The following is a 15880-nucleotide window of genomic DNA, read 5'->3' on the forward strand; positions in this document are numbered from 1 at the left end:
TTTCCGATTAATATTAACATTTGTGACCTTTCATGATTCAATTTCTTTGCTTGTACATTACATTTTATTGAATGCTTTGCAGTTACCATGCCTCAAGAGGCAAAAAAAGCAACTCCTCTCAATGGTTTTTCTGTAACCTTGATATAAATATGTACTTTAGCAAACTTGTTTTAACTTTGTGTGCTTCATGAATCCTCCAATTCATTTCCACAAGCTCTGCAGGTAGATGTAAACAACCCATTGAAACACGTTTTTTTTTTTTTGTTTTTTTATGCTAGTTCTATGTAGCATTTTGTGTAATCACTAACAATATTGGACAATGTGACCATACATTCATTTTTATGCAGTTTTTCTCCCTGTAATGGTTCAACTGTAAGTAATACAATGAGTGTGAGCACAATGCAAAGAAAATAAAATCTAAGCTAAAAAAAAGTAATCCACATTTTCCATCCATTCAGTGGAAGATGAATAAAGATTTTCTGGAAATGTAGAGGTACCGTGAGATTGGCTGGTTTTAGTCCAAGTCTATCATAGTACGGCTCTCATCAAATCCAAACAAACATCTTCTGCTGTAGAAGTGAAAGGGTTAATATAGTGCAAGCTAGATGGGTCATTCATGCTGACTGCTAGTGTAGAGCAATGATTATGAATGTTTTTAAGACCCCTCCTGTTTGAAGAGCCCACTCTTTTGTGGGTTTGAAGCAAAATATTTGAAACTGTAGACGTTCCATTTCAATGTTATCTCTTTATAGTCCTCTGCTCCTAAGTTGTGTTCTCTCTGCCATTCCACTGGACCTTCTTAGCAACTAATGTGTTTTAAGGGACACTATTTATTAGAATGTTTGGTGTATGGATCAAGGCCCCCGAAGTCTCATGGTTCAATTCTCTTCCATTTACTAGTTAAATCACTTTGTTTATATAACCCTACTCACATCTCCCTGTATATGACTTGCACAGCCTTCCTAAACACATCCTGTAAAGAAATGTTTAAACTTTATTGCACATTCTGTTCAATTTAAAAATTCTCATCTCCTGCTTTGGCAATAGCCTGCTAGACCCCATAGGAGCCACCTGTATGTGATTAAAATTCAATTTACCAAGCAGGAGATAAAAACTTCTAAAGCAAGTTAACTTCTGATTGTAAATACACCCATTTTTTTCATACAGGTTGTGTGAGTCAGGGAGGCATGGCTAGTGCTACATAAACAAAAACAAAAGCAAAAGCGAGTGACACTACATGATCTATTCATCCAAACTGCTTCATTAAGCTAAAGTTACTTTGGTTTTGCATATAGTATCCCTTTACCCTGCAAACGTTTGATATTTTTAATATCAAAATATAAATATAAAGCATAAAGCAATGAATAGGATTTGATTGTTATTCAGTGTGCTTTTTAAATGTATGTAGCATTTAATGGTCAACTGTTTTTTCTTTTAACCAGTCAATGATATATAAAAATGAATAACACTAATTATTGAATATTCCTTCTTTTTCCCAGTGGTAGCATACATTCTAAGTTGAATGTAAATCTTGGCCTGATTAAGATATGTTTGAGATGTATCTCTTCAGAGAAACCAAGAATAGGTTCACTGTCTTAATTCAACTTTTTTTTTTTTTTTTTGTCAGCAGAAAAAAAATAATTTAAAGCCTTGGTAATGAACATGTAATATGTTTACTGAAGGCTATCCAACAGACTTAAAAGAAAATAAGAACAACATGCAAATTAGCAACAGCTGAAGGAGCTTTGTTCAGTCTCCTTCACAGCTAGTTATTTTCATAGTAGTATAAATTGCATGGAAATAAAGTATCTTCTTCACTTGTAAAATAAAAAACATATTGCTATATAGTACATTTATTTAGTCAAAGAAATGTGTAGTGCTAGCAGCCTTTCTGAATGTTACAATGTTCTGCCATCGGTTTCTTGTATTATGTTGGTATTGTTAGTTTCATTTTAATTATAGTAAGATTTAAATTTATCTTCTTGTAGTTTATATGCTTCAGAATAATGGTTTAGACCATATGTGAAATTGTACATGATAACGGAAAGCATAAAGTCTCTAAAACGATTAATTTCTCTCTTATTTATCTATAAATGAATAAACAAGTAAAAAATCAAATCACAGAACTGCAATATAAAACCGGAATGATTGTTTAATTTTACTTTATTTGCTGGTTATACTCAACTCATGTTAAAAATAAAATAAAATAAGTTATGTTTTAAAGAATATACAGTTCCATTAATCACCCCTAAACAAATTTGTGCAAGCCATCCACAGAAATACCCAAATTAAAATAGTGATGATTTTTTGGGGGGACCGGCAACAAGGACATATTAGACATGTGCAATTCGTTTCGGTCCGAATATGAATTCGGACGAATTTCGGTCAATTTGGGTACTTCCAAATGTCCGAATTGCCGAAGTGCCGAATTGCCGAGGTCCCGAAGTTCCGAAATTACCAAATTTCCGAAGTGTCAAAGTGTCGAAGTTCTGAAGCACAGTATTGCCTAAGTACTAATAAATTTACCCAGTGAAAGAAGAAGAATGTTACATTGCAAACTATTTTAAATAAAAAGTATACAAAAAAAGCCAGGATTCAGCTGTAAGCATTTGCAACACTTACAACAATCAAGTAACATACATAAATATAAAATGTAAGTTACTTGGCCAGTCAATGTAATGACAGGAATGAATAAGTAGATAACTCCCTTATTCCCACGGTATTAGGGAGCTATCTACTAAAAGGCTGAAAGAATTAAATTGGTCTTTCAGACAAAATTACTAATACTAAGTAAAGATTACTTAGTATTAGTAAATTATGCCCCTACTCGCTATACTGCAAGTAGGGGCATGTCTATTAAACAGTGAGCAGCCTGGGGTGAGGACATTAGGTCCCCCTCCCCCTTATTAGTATTTAGGGCCCCCACCCGCCGCTCATGGGTGGGGGCCAGGGGGGAGGACAATAGGTCCCCCCATCATTTTACTTTAGGGCCCCCACCCTAAAGTATTTTATTTTATTTTTTTAAAACAGTGAGCAGTCACAGGCTGCTCACTGTTTACTAGACATGCCCCTACTTGCGGTATAGCGAGTAGGGGCAAAATTTACTAATACTAAGTAATTTTTACTTCGTATTAGTAAATTTGTCTGAAAGACCAATTTAGGTCTTTCAGCCTTTTGGTAGATAACTCTCTAATACCGTGGGAATTAGGGAGTTATCTACCAAGCGGCTGCAAGAGAAGTCCCGAGGTGCCGAAGTCCGGAAATGCCGAAATGCCAAAAATCCGAAGTGTCAAAGTGCCGAAGTTGCTGAATTTCTTAAGTGCCAAGTGCTGAATTCGCCAAAGTTCCTAAGTCTTGAAGTGCCGAATTGCCGAAGATTCGAATTGCGAAAATCCCGAATTTCGGAATGCCGAACCGAACCGAAAATTTTCCCCATGCACATGCCTAGGACATATCATTTGGAAACTATAAATACCAATAAATATGGCAATAATAAAAAAAAATACCTCTGACTAGTAAACATAGTAAAGTCAACTTAATCTTTATATTATTTAGAAAAAAGTGTGTTTGCACATGGCTAGTAAACTGGTGCAGAATGAGAAAATTGACCCTGGACCACTGGTTCCAAAAATTGAAAATCCTTTAGGACACCTGAATTTCAGAGACACTGCGGTTTGTTCGTTTCCTTACCAAAAACCCAGTTTGGCAACTGAATAAGTCAAACCAAAAAGGCAGAAAAATAGGCCAATCAGTTTACTGCAACATCTATACATAATATAATAATGTACATATTTGCAGTGCACTGATAAGAGCATTGCTTCTCTTTTCTACTAGATTTGAAGATCTGTTTCAGTCCAAACTATTTATTTAACATATAATGTACAAATATATAAATATACTTTTTTTTACTACTCCCCATTTTTTCTCTATTGCTCACTTCTCATGGGCGTAATCAGAGTCATGACCCAAAATGAACTTGCCCGGCTGTGGCACAGTTCAGTTGGCTTGTGATTCAAGTACATTTCAAGTACATTTCAGCTTGGAACACGGGAATCCGACCAATCACCCGATCTGCCCAAATTCAGATGAATTGTAGTTCTGAAATCTCCAAATCTTATAGCTGTTCTGCTGTGAAGCTATATCCTGAATAATATACAGACATACTGGCTAATACTAGTCCGACAGTAGTCCCAAAACATTATTAAAACGTTTATAGATGGTGTAATGGAGCTTCCTGTACCCCGGTTGGGTACCTCCGCCGACGGATGCTCCTAGTGCTTACCGAGGGCTCACAGCACTTCTCCCGACACCATAAGTACTGCAGACCCCACAAACCGCTGCACCCTGGACCTACGACAAGGCTCCAGGTTCCAGTGGGTGAACCTCTCGTCCTTCAGAGAGCGTAGCAGGAACAGCTTTTACAAGAGCTAGTGATTATCCAAGAGAGTATGATGATCATAGCAATCCCTTGTAGTGATATAGCAATTCCCCCAATAAGAGACAAGACTCTAGATTGAGGGTGAAGTAGAACTGACCGTTTAATGGTACAGGTTGGTTTTATATACAATTCCTCAGGCCAGAGGCACACATCCTGGACCTGATAGAGCACCACATTACAAACTGTACCGACCAATAAAAACAATGTAACAATGAACGACACTCCCACATACAGTAAACAGTCCCTCCCCTCTGCCTTTGATATAATTATGGTTGTTAATGCATTAACTTAATTATCCCCAGGCAGAACAAACACACATTTATATAAAGTTCAATAAGTACCACAAAACACAAGATATCTCCATAAAGATATACATCCCCTGATAGCTCTGATCTGGGTGAACAACATATCCAAAAATCAGATTAGGGGTACAGAAACTTAATGGAAGGCGAACCCAGGATTTCATGCCCAAAACAGTTCCATAGATTCGCGGCTAAGGGCCGCTGGAGGACCGACCGGGAACCGCAAGGTTTTCATGCCGAAAATAGGTCCAGGGCATTCGCGGCTAAGTCCCCCTGAAGTCTATTCACGGTTTTGGTCCATGCGAACAAGATGGCCGCCACCACGTGTTCGAATGTCAAATGGCGGCCACTTCGACTGTTCGGGAGTTCGAAGAACCATTGTTTAAAGTCCCAATAACCACAAATAGGGTCTCTCAACCTCAAGAAATCATTGTGTAAAGGGGCCATAGTCACAGGGTAAAAGGCTGGCAAGTAGTCCCCTGCAAAAACCAGTGGCGAGGTCACTTTCGCCACAGATGGCATACGCCTAACACTGTCCTCTATATCTAAACTCACTAACATCAATGTAAAATAAATGAGAAAAAAAAAATCATCCCTAACTTTAGTATATGACAGGATCCTTCAGCCATATTCATACACCGTGGGTCGGATAGTGTTTGAAACTGACAGTTAAGTCTCTATGATCTTTCCTGCTTCTGTGCAGAGAGTAAAGCCGGGGAGATCATAGAGATTAAATTGTCAGTTTTCAAATACTGTCTGACTCTAGGTGTATGAATATGGCTGAAGGATCCTGTCATATACTAAAGGTAGGGGTGAGGTTTTTCTCATTTATTTTTTAACAGATACTTTGTTTAACCCCTTAAGGACCAAACTTCTGCAATAAAAGGGAATCATGACATGTCACACATGTCATGTGTCCTTAAGGGGTTAAAAAACATTGTGCACAAGAATGTTGGATACTGCAAAAGTATGCCTTGGAATGCAAGCTATTGCAAAACTATGCACTAGAGTGCAAGGTATTACAAAACTATGCAGAACAGTAGTTCCCAAAATAATTCCAATGGTTGACTTTACATTGGTTGTGATGCAAAGTGAGGACATCTTTGCAAATGTTACATACTATATATCTAATGCGTGACATTTTGACATGTCGTTTTTTTTTTCTGCATCATAGATGGAAATATTGGAGAAAAGGCCCAGAAATTAGAAGCTACTGATGTTACTCTGAGCTTGGCACGTCGAAACCTGACCAAGTTTGAGCTCCTCACTCCCTGCATTGATGCTCTTCAAGTGTATGCTTCCAATGGTGTGTATCTGAATCGGGGTACATCTTTTGTATGTGTACAATAAATATACATATCGAGAACGTTTAACCATTCATTGTTGGGTGAAGTGGACATAGAACTACACAGTATCTTTCATTATCACTGCTAAGGATCCGTGGTAAAAATAGTTTTTGTTTTGTTTTGTTTTTAATAGGTCCGGTAATCTGAATGTTTATTGGCTAATATAAAAACATCTAAAACACAATACAGATTAAAAAGAATGTCACTTTTATACATGTGCATAATAATCTACATAGCTCTGTTTCCCCTTTGCTTTGTTATTTTTAAAAATGTTTATATTTGGAGGTCAGATTGGTAAAATATTTCAAGGGGTTAATAGCCTCTGAGCAAATAATCACTTACAAATAGTGCTTTCTTTGCCTACCACAAACAAAGCAAAAATATATCCCATGGTTCTTACTTGTGGTCTCACCCACAATGCACTGTCTTCGTTATCTTCCATTTGGTCACATTCCAGTTTCTGTTTTAGCTGCTCTGTAAACATCACAATGTATTAAAGCTCTATTGCCAACACCTCATCATCTCCTTCAGACTGTCCAAACACTGCCAAATAAATTTGCTGATGGTAACATTTGGAAACCTTGTAGGTGCTTACTTTCACAAAAGCAAATAGCAAGCAAGCCGTTCATTAGGGAAGCTGGGATAACAGTTGTTTCAACTCAGCTTCTTTTAATTGAGACACATATGCCACAAAGCATCATGGACGAGGCAGTATGACACCCAGCTGACAAAGCACGTCACTTTATTCATTCAGATTCATTGAGCATTCTTAAAATAATCTCAGTGACCTCTTTGTTCATTTTCTATGCACTAAACTTCAGATGCAGTGCAGTCGCCACTCGGTATCATTCTTTACAATTCTGTAATTTAATTTATGAGAGACAAAAACATTTTCACAGTATAAACTTTGTTTTCAGAAGTGAGGAATGAATTAACTTAAATTATACCATTTTGATATATGTATTATTCAAACAGGCAATGTGGCTACATGTCGGGCACTGTGACATTTGACCAGTCAGGGCCAGTCAAGGACATTTCCTGGTGAACTGCTCATGCCTTTAAAAGAAAGAGACACTTATTGGAGACAAATGTGTTTGAGGCACAAGTGAATTGAGTGTATGCTAAGAACAAAGAGGGGGGGGGGGGCAAAACTGGTAACCTGCCAAGGGCCCCCGTGGCATCTTATTGTTGCTTTGCAGTCTCAGTTTGTGTGGGTCAAAAGCCATGTGTCCAGTTGCCCAGTTAATTCTTGGTTAAAAACTTTGGTTTGCATTTCTGACTACACCTTTGGATTGTCAGTGTGCTCCATTGGTGGCTCCTGATGACTCTCTTTGATCACCCCTTCCTACCTGCTGCCCTCCTTGATTCAGAACTTGTCTTATACTATTGATCTGTACTTTCTGATTGGTCCTGTGCCTTGTTTAATCTCAAATACCCCCCCAGTGTACTATCCCTGGCCACACCCTTAGATCATCTATTCAGTCATTGCGGTATTATCATGGACTTTGCTTCCAAGTCTCCACTCATGGTAAACTCCATTATTCATTGTTTGATATATTCACTTATTCCAAAATATATATATTCATTGTTTGATATATTCACTTATTCCAATATATATATATATATATATATATATATATATATATATATATATATATATATAGAGAGAGATATATATATTTATATATATATAAATATATATTGGAATAAGTGAATATATCAAACAATGAATAATGGAGTATATATATATGGTATAGAAAAGACAATAAACGGAGCACTCCTGAGGACATTTTTCAATTGTATATTTCAAAAGATAACCAACGTTTTGACCCTCGAGGGTCTTTATCAAGATCTTATCATCTTGATAAAGACCCTTGAGGGTCGAAACGTTGATTATCTTTTAAAAAACATGATTGGAAAATTTCCTCAGGAGTGCTCCGTTTATTGTCTTTTCTATTTGTGCTCTGGAAGCACCCAGGTACTATTCAATTTATTCTTTATTAATGATGAGTGCCAGAGGTTGGAGGATATATATACATATATAGATGGTATATGTATATATATATATATATCATGGACGAGGCAGTATGACACCCAGCTGACAAAGCACGTCACTTTATTCATTCAGATGCATTGAGCATTCTAAAAACACTTACAGATATTTCAGTTGACTGTCATATATATACCATCATATATATATATATATATATATATATATATATATATATATATATATATATAAAAATATATATATGATGGTATATATATGACAATCAACTGAAATATCTGTAAGTGTTTTTAGTCTCTTCTATCTAGCTGACAGCAGAGATAGCGCCCATCTTCAACCTCTCTTCAACCTCTCATCGAGAATTTTATCGACAGACGAAGTCAGCTTATTAAGCAAGGGACTATCCTTTGTTCCCACCTCTAAACCAAATCCGTTAAACTGGGAAGTGGAACTTTATAAATTTGGTCGCTCCCTAAGACTTAAGGATTTCTTTAAGTCTAAATCTATTGACTGCTCTACTTCGTCTGCTCAATTCAAGAAAAGGAGTACCTTTGATCCCATGCCTAATCAGGCTTCTATCAAAACATTTCTACGCTCGGTGCAAAAAGAGTCATCTGACCATCTGAAAGAAAGTGGTCCACACCACTCCAATTGTACACAGAAGGATCGAGCCATTATTAAGTCACTGGCTAGTGACAAGAACATCGTCATCAGACCAGCCGACAAGGGGGGCGGTATTGTCATTCAAAACTATTCTGACTACCGCTCCGAAATTTTGGGACAACTCTCAGATCAATCTACCTATTTGAAGCTGCAAAAAGACCCCACAGAACAGGTTATCCGTTTGATTTAAACCTGTCTGGTGCGAGGCCTACACTCTAATTACATCTCCATGGAACTATTCACGTACCTGCAATCAACAGCACCCAGAACCCCAGTGTTATATACACTGCCCAAAGTGCATAAGAATAAAGAGGTACCCCCTGGACGCCCCATTGTGTCTGCAATAGGGGGCGTATTGGAACCATTGGCAAAGTGGTTGGACCACTTATTCAAGGAGACCATAGAACATCTTCCGACGTGTATTAAAGACACTCCAAGCTTCATCAAGCGATTGTCTGACATGCTGTTACCCTCTGGACCTATAGTCCTAGTGACTTGTGACGTAAAGAGTTTATACACAGTAATACCGCACCAAGAAGGGATTGAAGCAATGAGATCAATTCTAGCAGTATCCGCACACTACAGTGGTCCTCCAATAGAATTCACATTGGAAATATTAGACATCGTGCTGTCTCAGAACTATTTCAGATTTGAATCTGAGTGGTATAGACAGATTGCAGGTACATCCATGGGTGCTGTGATGGCACCCATGTATGCAAATGGCTATATGTTCAATTTTGAGACCAACTACATCTTGGAACCATATAAAGAACGCATCCTATTATATGTCCGGTATATTGACGACATCTTTATGCTAGTCAGGGGGGATGTAATAGAAGTGGAACGGATGATTGCACAGATTAACCTATGCACGCCCAATATAGAACTTACAGCGGTGGTGGATGAATCTACAGTAGATTTCCTGGATGTCAGAATAACGCGCATGGACTCCAGCCTAATCTATACACTGTACTCCAAACCCACAGATCGCAACACGCTACTACAGGCCAACAGCTTCCACCCGACAGCATTAAACCATTCATTGCCATATTCACAATTTCTCCGGGTACTGCGTAACAACTCTGATTTCAATAATGCTCAAGAACAACTTAAGGGTATGAGGAACAAGTTTCAGGAGCGGGGATACAGCAGTTATGTGTTACACAAAGCACTTAATAGGTGCCTCACAACTGTGGATCCCTCACTGTCCACAGCACAGCCCAAGAGATTGGTCTTCCCCACTACTTATACCACATCATCATCAAAATTCAGGGAAATCATCTGTGACAACTGGAGAATACTAAAGAATGATACTACTCTACCGGACATTTTCAAACAACCACCAATGATCTGCTATAAAAGAAATAAAAACCTGAAGGATCTACTAGTGAAGACTGACCCCACACACTGCTATTTGAAAGATAAAATGTCGCAGAACCTGGGATGCTATCGTTGCCTGGGTTGTGTAACCTGTGGGCACACAGGTATCAGCTATCGAATACAGCACCGTCTGACGTGCACCAGTGATTTTGTGGTCTATAGGTTAATGTGTCCGTGTGGGTTGACTTACATCGGAAAGACCGATCTACCCTTGAGAGAAAGGATACGTAATCACAGATCGAGCATCAGGATGGCATATAGGGATAAGAAGTCTGATCTACCGGTTGCCAAACATTTCCTCGAAGTAGGCCATACTCTCCCATCTATGAAACTGATGGCCATCGATCACGTTCCTATGCCTAGAAGGGGTGGTGACCGCAAGAAGATGCTCCTGCAGAGGGAACTATATTGGATCAGGACTCTTCAAACTGTCCACCCTAATGGGTTGAATGAGAAGTATTCACTGTCTGCCTTTTTATGATATAACCTTTTTTTTTTTGAATATACTTACCCTGACACGGTCTGTTGTGGGAGGCTGGTGCCCACCCTACGGGTTATGGCACCATCTCTATTACTTAGCATGTGGTGACATGTAGGTTATGTTGAGGGTCCGTTACATTGTATTAGACCAACTTGATACCTTAGGCTTTTTTGTCCATGGGACCTGTGCCATGGAAGTGGGGGAGCCTTGGGCTATCCGGGCTTTCCACTTTGGCGCCTGGGATAACATTTGGTTTCATTATCTACATTTATCATTTATCTCTCTTGGTATTTTTTGTGCACCTTCTTACCCTGTGGAGGTAGAGTGGGGATGGCGATGCCCAACCTGGGGGATAGGCAGACACCCTAACTCCCCCGCACTATAGGGTATGCACCGCTTCCCTGGTATTTCTGTATATAGTACTGTGTGTGAAATAGCATTTCCCTACAACCTGATATGCTTACCTTCCCTGTTTTATAGGAGGGTGTTGATTGTAAGTGTACATAATTTGTATGCACTCGGTATAGTCCCGTGTATGCCCTATAGGTTTTTATTCTAGTAGTTACTTTGTTTATTTTGTTTATCTTGCCTATCCGGCGTTAATAGTATGGGAGGTTGTGCCCACCCAGGGGGATAGGCGCTCACCCATCATCCCTGACTAGTGGTTCTACACTTAGGAGCTATCCCCGATTTTGTAAGGGGCTCTCTCCCTGAGTAGTGTACTGAAATAGGTTTATGTAAACACTTAGGGGTGTCGTTGGGAGAAAATTGATGCTATTTATTTAGCGGTAATTTACATAGGCAGTACTCATGATATGTGCTTTCTATGTCTAATCAGGATAATTATGCTTTAGTTGTTATCATTCTGTTGGCTTTCTATTTTCCCTCTATTTAGATTTAGATGCCTGTTTCGTGTTGGGGTTTTGATTACATGGTCATACATGCTTTGCCTGCACATTTGGGCTTTAATGTACATATCTTGCTAAAGTCTGTAGATATACTACCCTTTTCGCCAGTGCAGATTATCTGGGGTATGCCCGTTAGACATATAACGTTTAAAGTCTTTCCAGCAATGTTGTTGTTTGTTTTTAGTTGCTATGGACACAGTGGTCGCATAGCAACACCCTCCCAATTAGGCTGCAGCCCGGCCGATCACGTGACGGGGTAATGACGCCGACGTCACGTGATGACGTCACGTACGCACACGTGACCCAAGGCAGAATCCGCGCGTTTTTTCGGACCGGACAGACAGGGAGTGGGAGTTAATTCCGGTGGTGGGCAAGTTAATTGCTTGTTCTCTTATTTGTATATAAGTGTGTATTTGTACTGTATATATTAGTCCTGATGAAAGTCTGTGCATAGCAGACTGAAACGTCGATTTTTTATCCTGTAAGCTATTAAAAGTTAAATCTTATATTGGAGTCCTGAGAGTGCTATCATCTCTACAATTTTCTATATATATATATATATGTTAAAAGGCCTGAACTTGTGGAGGCCTGAATTTGTGGGAGGAGTAAGTCCCCTACTTAAACTCCCAGCCCCTACTCACCTCTGCCTTTCAGCTGATTGTTTTGTCCCCATAGCAACCAGCACTTCCTGTCCAGCTTCCCTCCAGAATTTTTTCCTGTTTCCAGCAGTCAGACGTCCTGACCAGTCCTCTGTCCGTTTGAGGCCTTCCACTCGGTTCCCGGTCAAGGTACCCGGTTTCCGGTCACGAGACCGGCACGTTCACGTAAGTTAGGCGTAGGAAATAGCGCCCCGCTATTTCCCGCCGTTCGGGCCTAAAAACGTAGGGGTAGGCTCCCTCTATCATATTCGTACAAATACACGCTTTTTTAACCGATTTCAGTGTTCACGCCAAAACAGACGAACGCTCGGCACTTTATCACTGCTTTTACATATTCGTACGGAAACTACCTAATCTATTATTATTTATATACACAGTAATATTATTACGGGCATTCTCTTATTTCCGTTTGGTCACCCAGGACCAATCTATTTCGTACGATTAAAACAAACACCTTGCTCTAAATCCATATTCAGCTAGTTCTTATTCAAATAGGCTACAGTATGCACTAAGTTCTATTTCACGAATTCTACTTTTCTTTACGTATATTCCCTGTTCGGTCATATTGCTACTGATACCTTTTTTGTCAGTTTGGGGATATAATTAGCTTGTTTAAAAATCTGCCTTGTGATTTTCTTTCTATGTTAACCAGTTAATTTGTTTTACTACTTTTTAAAATATCCACGTCTATCATAAACGTACGGTTTCTATACACTGTGGCAGGATGGCCAGGCTCGTCACAAACTTCAAATGCAACAGTCAGGATAAAATAGTACTGCAGTTTATTGTCACTTTCCACAATATATACAAGGTTGTGCTCTCCCACAAAATAAAACAAAAAGAAAATAAATCCTACTCCAACTTGGAGACTTACTAAACAACAGTGTTACTAACTATCCAACTGGCCAGCTAATCTAGTTCCCAGTTTTAAACAAAATGAAATACAGCACTTTAAGCAGGTTTCACACAGTACCTTTGTCTCAGGCTTAACTGCCTCCTCTCTCCCAGCTGTTAGACTCTCTGATGTCTTCAGAGGCTAACCTTTTAAAACCCTAGTGCTGGTTAATTACATTCACCTGGTATATAACATTCAAGGGGTGACTCCCACCAATTAACCCCATCATGCTGGGAATAGAGATCGCTCCAATCTATTACTAACATAGAAAGCCTCTATGACCTTGCCACAACACATATTTACCTATTAAACACTTCATTTTGTCACATATACTAATAAATACTGTTTATAAACACAATATCCGGCGCATAAACGTCTGTACTATTCATTTTCCATATAATCACGCTGTCACATATTTTTGGCTTTACAGACTGCATCGGTTTCTCGCTTTTTCTGCGCTAAAGTTGTTTATTTCAAGATCTTTTATTACAGGAACAGGTATTGTATTGTATTTTATCACTTTGCATTATAAAGCCATAGGCCTAAAATGTTTACATATTGGGTTTTATTACTTACCTCCACACCTGTCGTTAACTATGGAATTTTTCTTCGGTTAACCCTTAGCTCCAGTATTATTCTAGGCTTCCCCCGGTTATACACAGTTAAACCGTTTCGCAAAACGTAATTTCTTTATGTCAAACCAAGGTATAGTTCACAACTCGTTTGTTACTACACCTCATATAAAACCTATCACGGTCTCAAGTTCATTACTACTTTTCCACAGGCTTACGCCCACGGTACGTTAATTCTTTACTATTATTTCTACTCAGACATACGGTCATACAGCCATCAGGCTCCGGAAAACACCAAAACCTGACCCGGTACTCAGCCATACCTTCAGGTACTTACGTCTATACCCAAATACGTCCAATCGTCACCCCAAGGCCTCATCCAGCCTTCTCACAAATATCTATTTCAGCCCAGTCACACACTTAAACCTTCCAGATCCCTCAATGCAGGATCTCACGTTGCGCCCCTAACAAACAACCTACTCCCAATTCAAATCATACGCCACCACGATACGCATAAATACGTCAACATCTGTCTTAAAGCCTCAGGACTCTTCCTCAAGGACAGCATAAGACGAGACTTACCACACTTATTACCACCAGAAGGTTCCAGATAACATTCGCAAGAAGTCAAGGTTAGTATCTACACAACATTCCAGTCCTCTCACCTTATCCTTAAATATACAATCGAACTGGCTACAGGGTCTAGGCTAATGCCTTAGCGCACCCTATCAGAAAACCCGTCCCAGCGAGGCCTTCCATCCCCCCCACCTCAACACGGAGGTACGGCCCCACGCCCAAATCATAGTTACAAGCCTCGCATGCCCTACTACAGGGCGCTAGTCAGGGCCTCACCTGTCACGGCCACACGTTTTGATTTCTCTCTACTGTCACCGAGAGGCCAACATCCCGCCACCACGTCTGTGGCAACTACGTCATAAGCCAAATCATAGGTAGAGCCTCTCACCGCCACTTGGCATTAGCAGGGCCTCACCTATCCAAACATTCAACAGTTAAGTTTTTCGCTTTGGCATCTAGCATTACAGTCCAGTTCTTCCATATACACCACCCCACATACCCCGCCTACTTACCTTACGCCCCTTCTAATATATCTTTCACATAATCATTCCTTTTAGAATGTCCCAAGAACCTATTCCAACCAAAGAATTGACAGAAGAAACTCCATTCACGCCTACCAGACCCGGGTCTCCAGGCGAATCACTCACTCTTTCAACCCCCACGTCCTTGAGAGCATGGACTATTCCCAAAATTACGGCCGAGCTTAGGCTCAGGGGAATCCCCTTTCCGGCCACAGCTAGGAAGGCTGAACTTTATAGGCTACTTACTCACCAAGCCCCCGAGCCCAGGCCAGGGACAAGCTCTCAAGGACAACCACCAAGCAACAGCACGGCCACCCAGGATACCCTGGCAGAGATCTTGGCCAATCTACATACCCTCAATAGCAGGCTATCTAAGGTGGAAAGCGCCATCTCCTCCCCAGGTACTACCACGGTAGTCCCAGTCGCTTTCACGGCTGTACCTACTATACCAACATGCCCTCCTATACTCCCCCCTCCAGCACCGGGCACAGCCATTACACCATTTGAGTCACCAGCACACTCCGTCCCTGACTCTATCAGGAAAGATATCCTAGACGGGAAGGATGTGTGTCTGGTGTCCTTGCTCATAGCCTCACAGGATGTACTTGAGAACAAGGCATTCAATTATGGTGATATCTCTGTGGTGCTCAAGACAAGGGATCCCAGGCTTAATCATCTGGTGGATTATCTCACCACATGGTTCACTAAAGGGTTTCTCACAGGTATTGTAGCCATTCCCCCAGGTACACTAGAATGCCCTAATCTCCAGTCAGCACGTTTAGACCCAGTCTCCATAGACACTCTCATTGCCTCTGAAATCACGGTTTCATGATCGGCCCCTTCACCTCTTCACCATTCTCCTCCTGGCGCACTAACCCCATTGGTATTGCTATTCACAAATATTCTAATAAAAAAAAAAAGTCTAATTATTGATTTATCGGCACCGCACTCCTCTTTTGTTCCAAGCATAAACGCACTCATTCCAGCAGACAAATTTTCACTTCAGTACGTAACCATCGACGACGCCATACAGTCCATCATATCATCTGGTAATCGACCCTGGCTTAGCAAAACGGACATCACAAACGCGTTTAAATTACTACCCATGCACCCCTCACTCTGGCACTTACA

At 40.1% G+C, this 15880-nt stretch overlaps 1 protein-coding gene across 1 annotated transcript in view; it reads left to right on the forward strand.

Moving 5' to 3' along the window:
• Positions 1-15880, forward strand: part of AGBL1 (AGBL carboxypeptidase 1) — a 707263-nt gene that overhangs the window by 74449 nt on the left and 616934 nt on the right. Inside the window, exon 4 of the mRNA XM_063448878.1 lies at positions 5915-6046. Coding sequence (XP_063304948.1) covers positions 5915-6046 — 132 coding nt within the window. The remainder of the gene's footprint in view (positions 1-5914; positions 6047-15880) is intronic.

This window comes from Pelobates fuscus, chromosome 3, assembly GCF_036172605.1.
Source record: "Pelobates fuscus isolate aPelFus1 chromosome 3, aPelFus1.pri, whole genome shotgun sequence".
Lineage (NCBI taxonomy): Eukaryota > Metazoa > Chordata > Amphibia > Anura > Pelobatidae > Pelobates > Pelobates fuscus.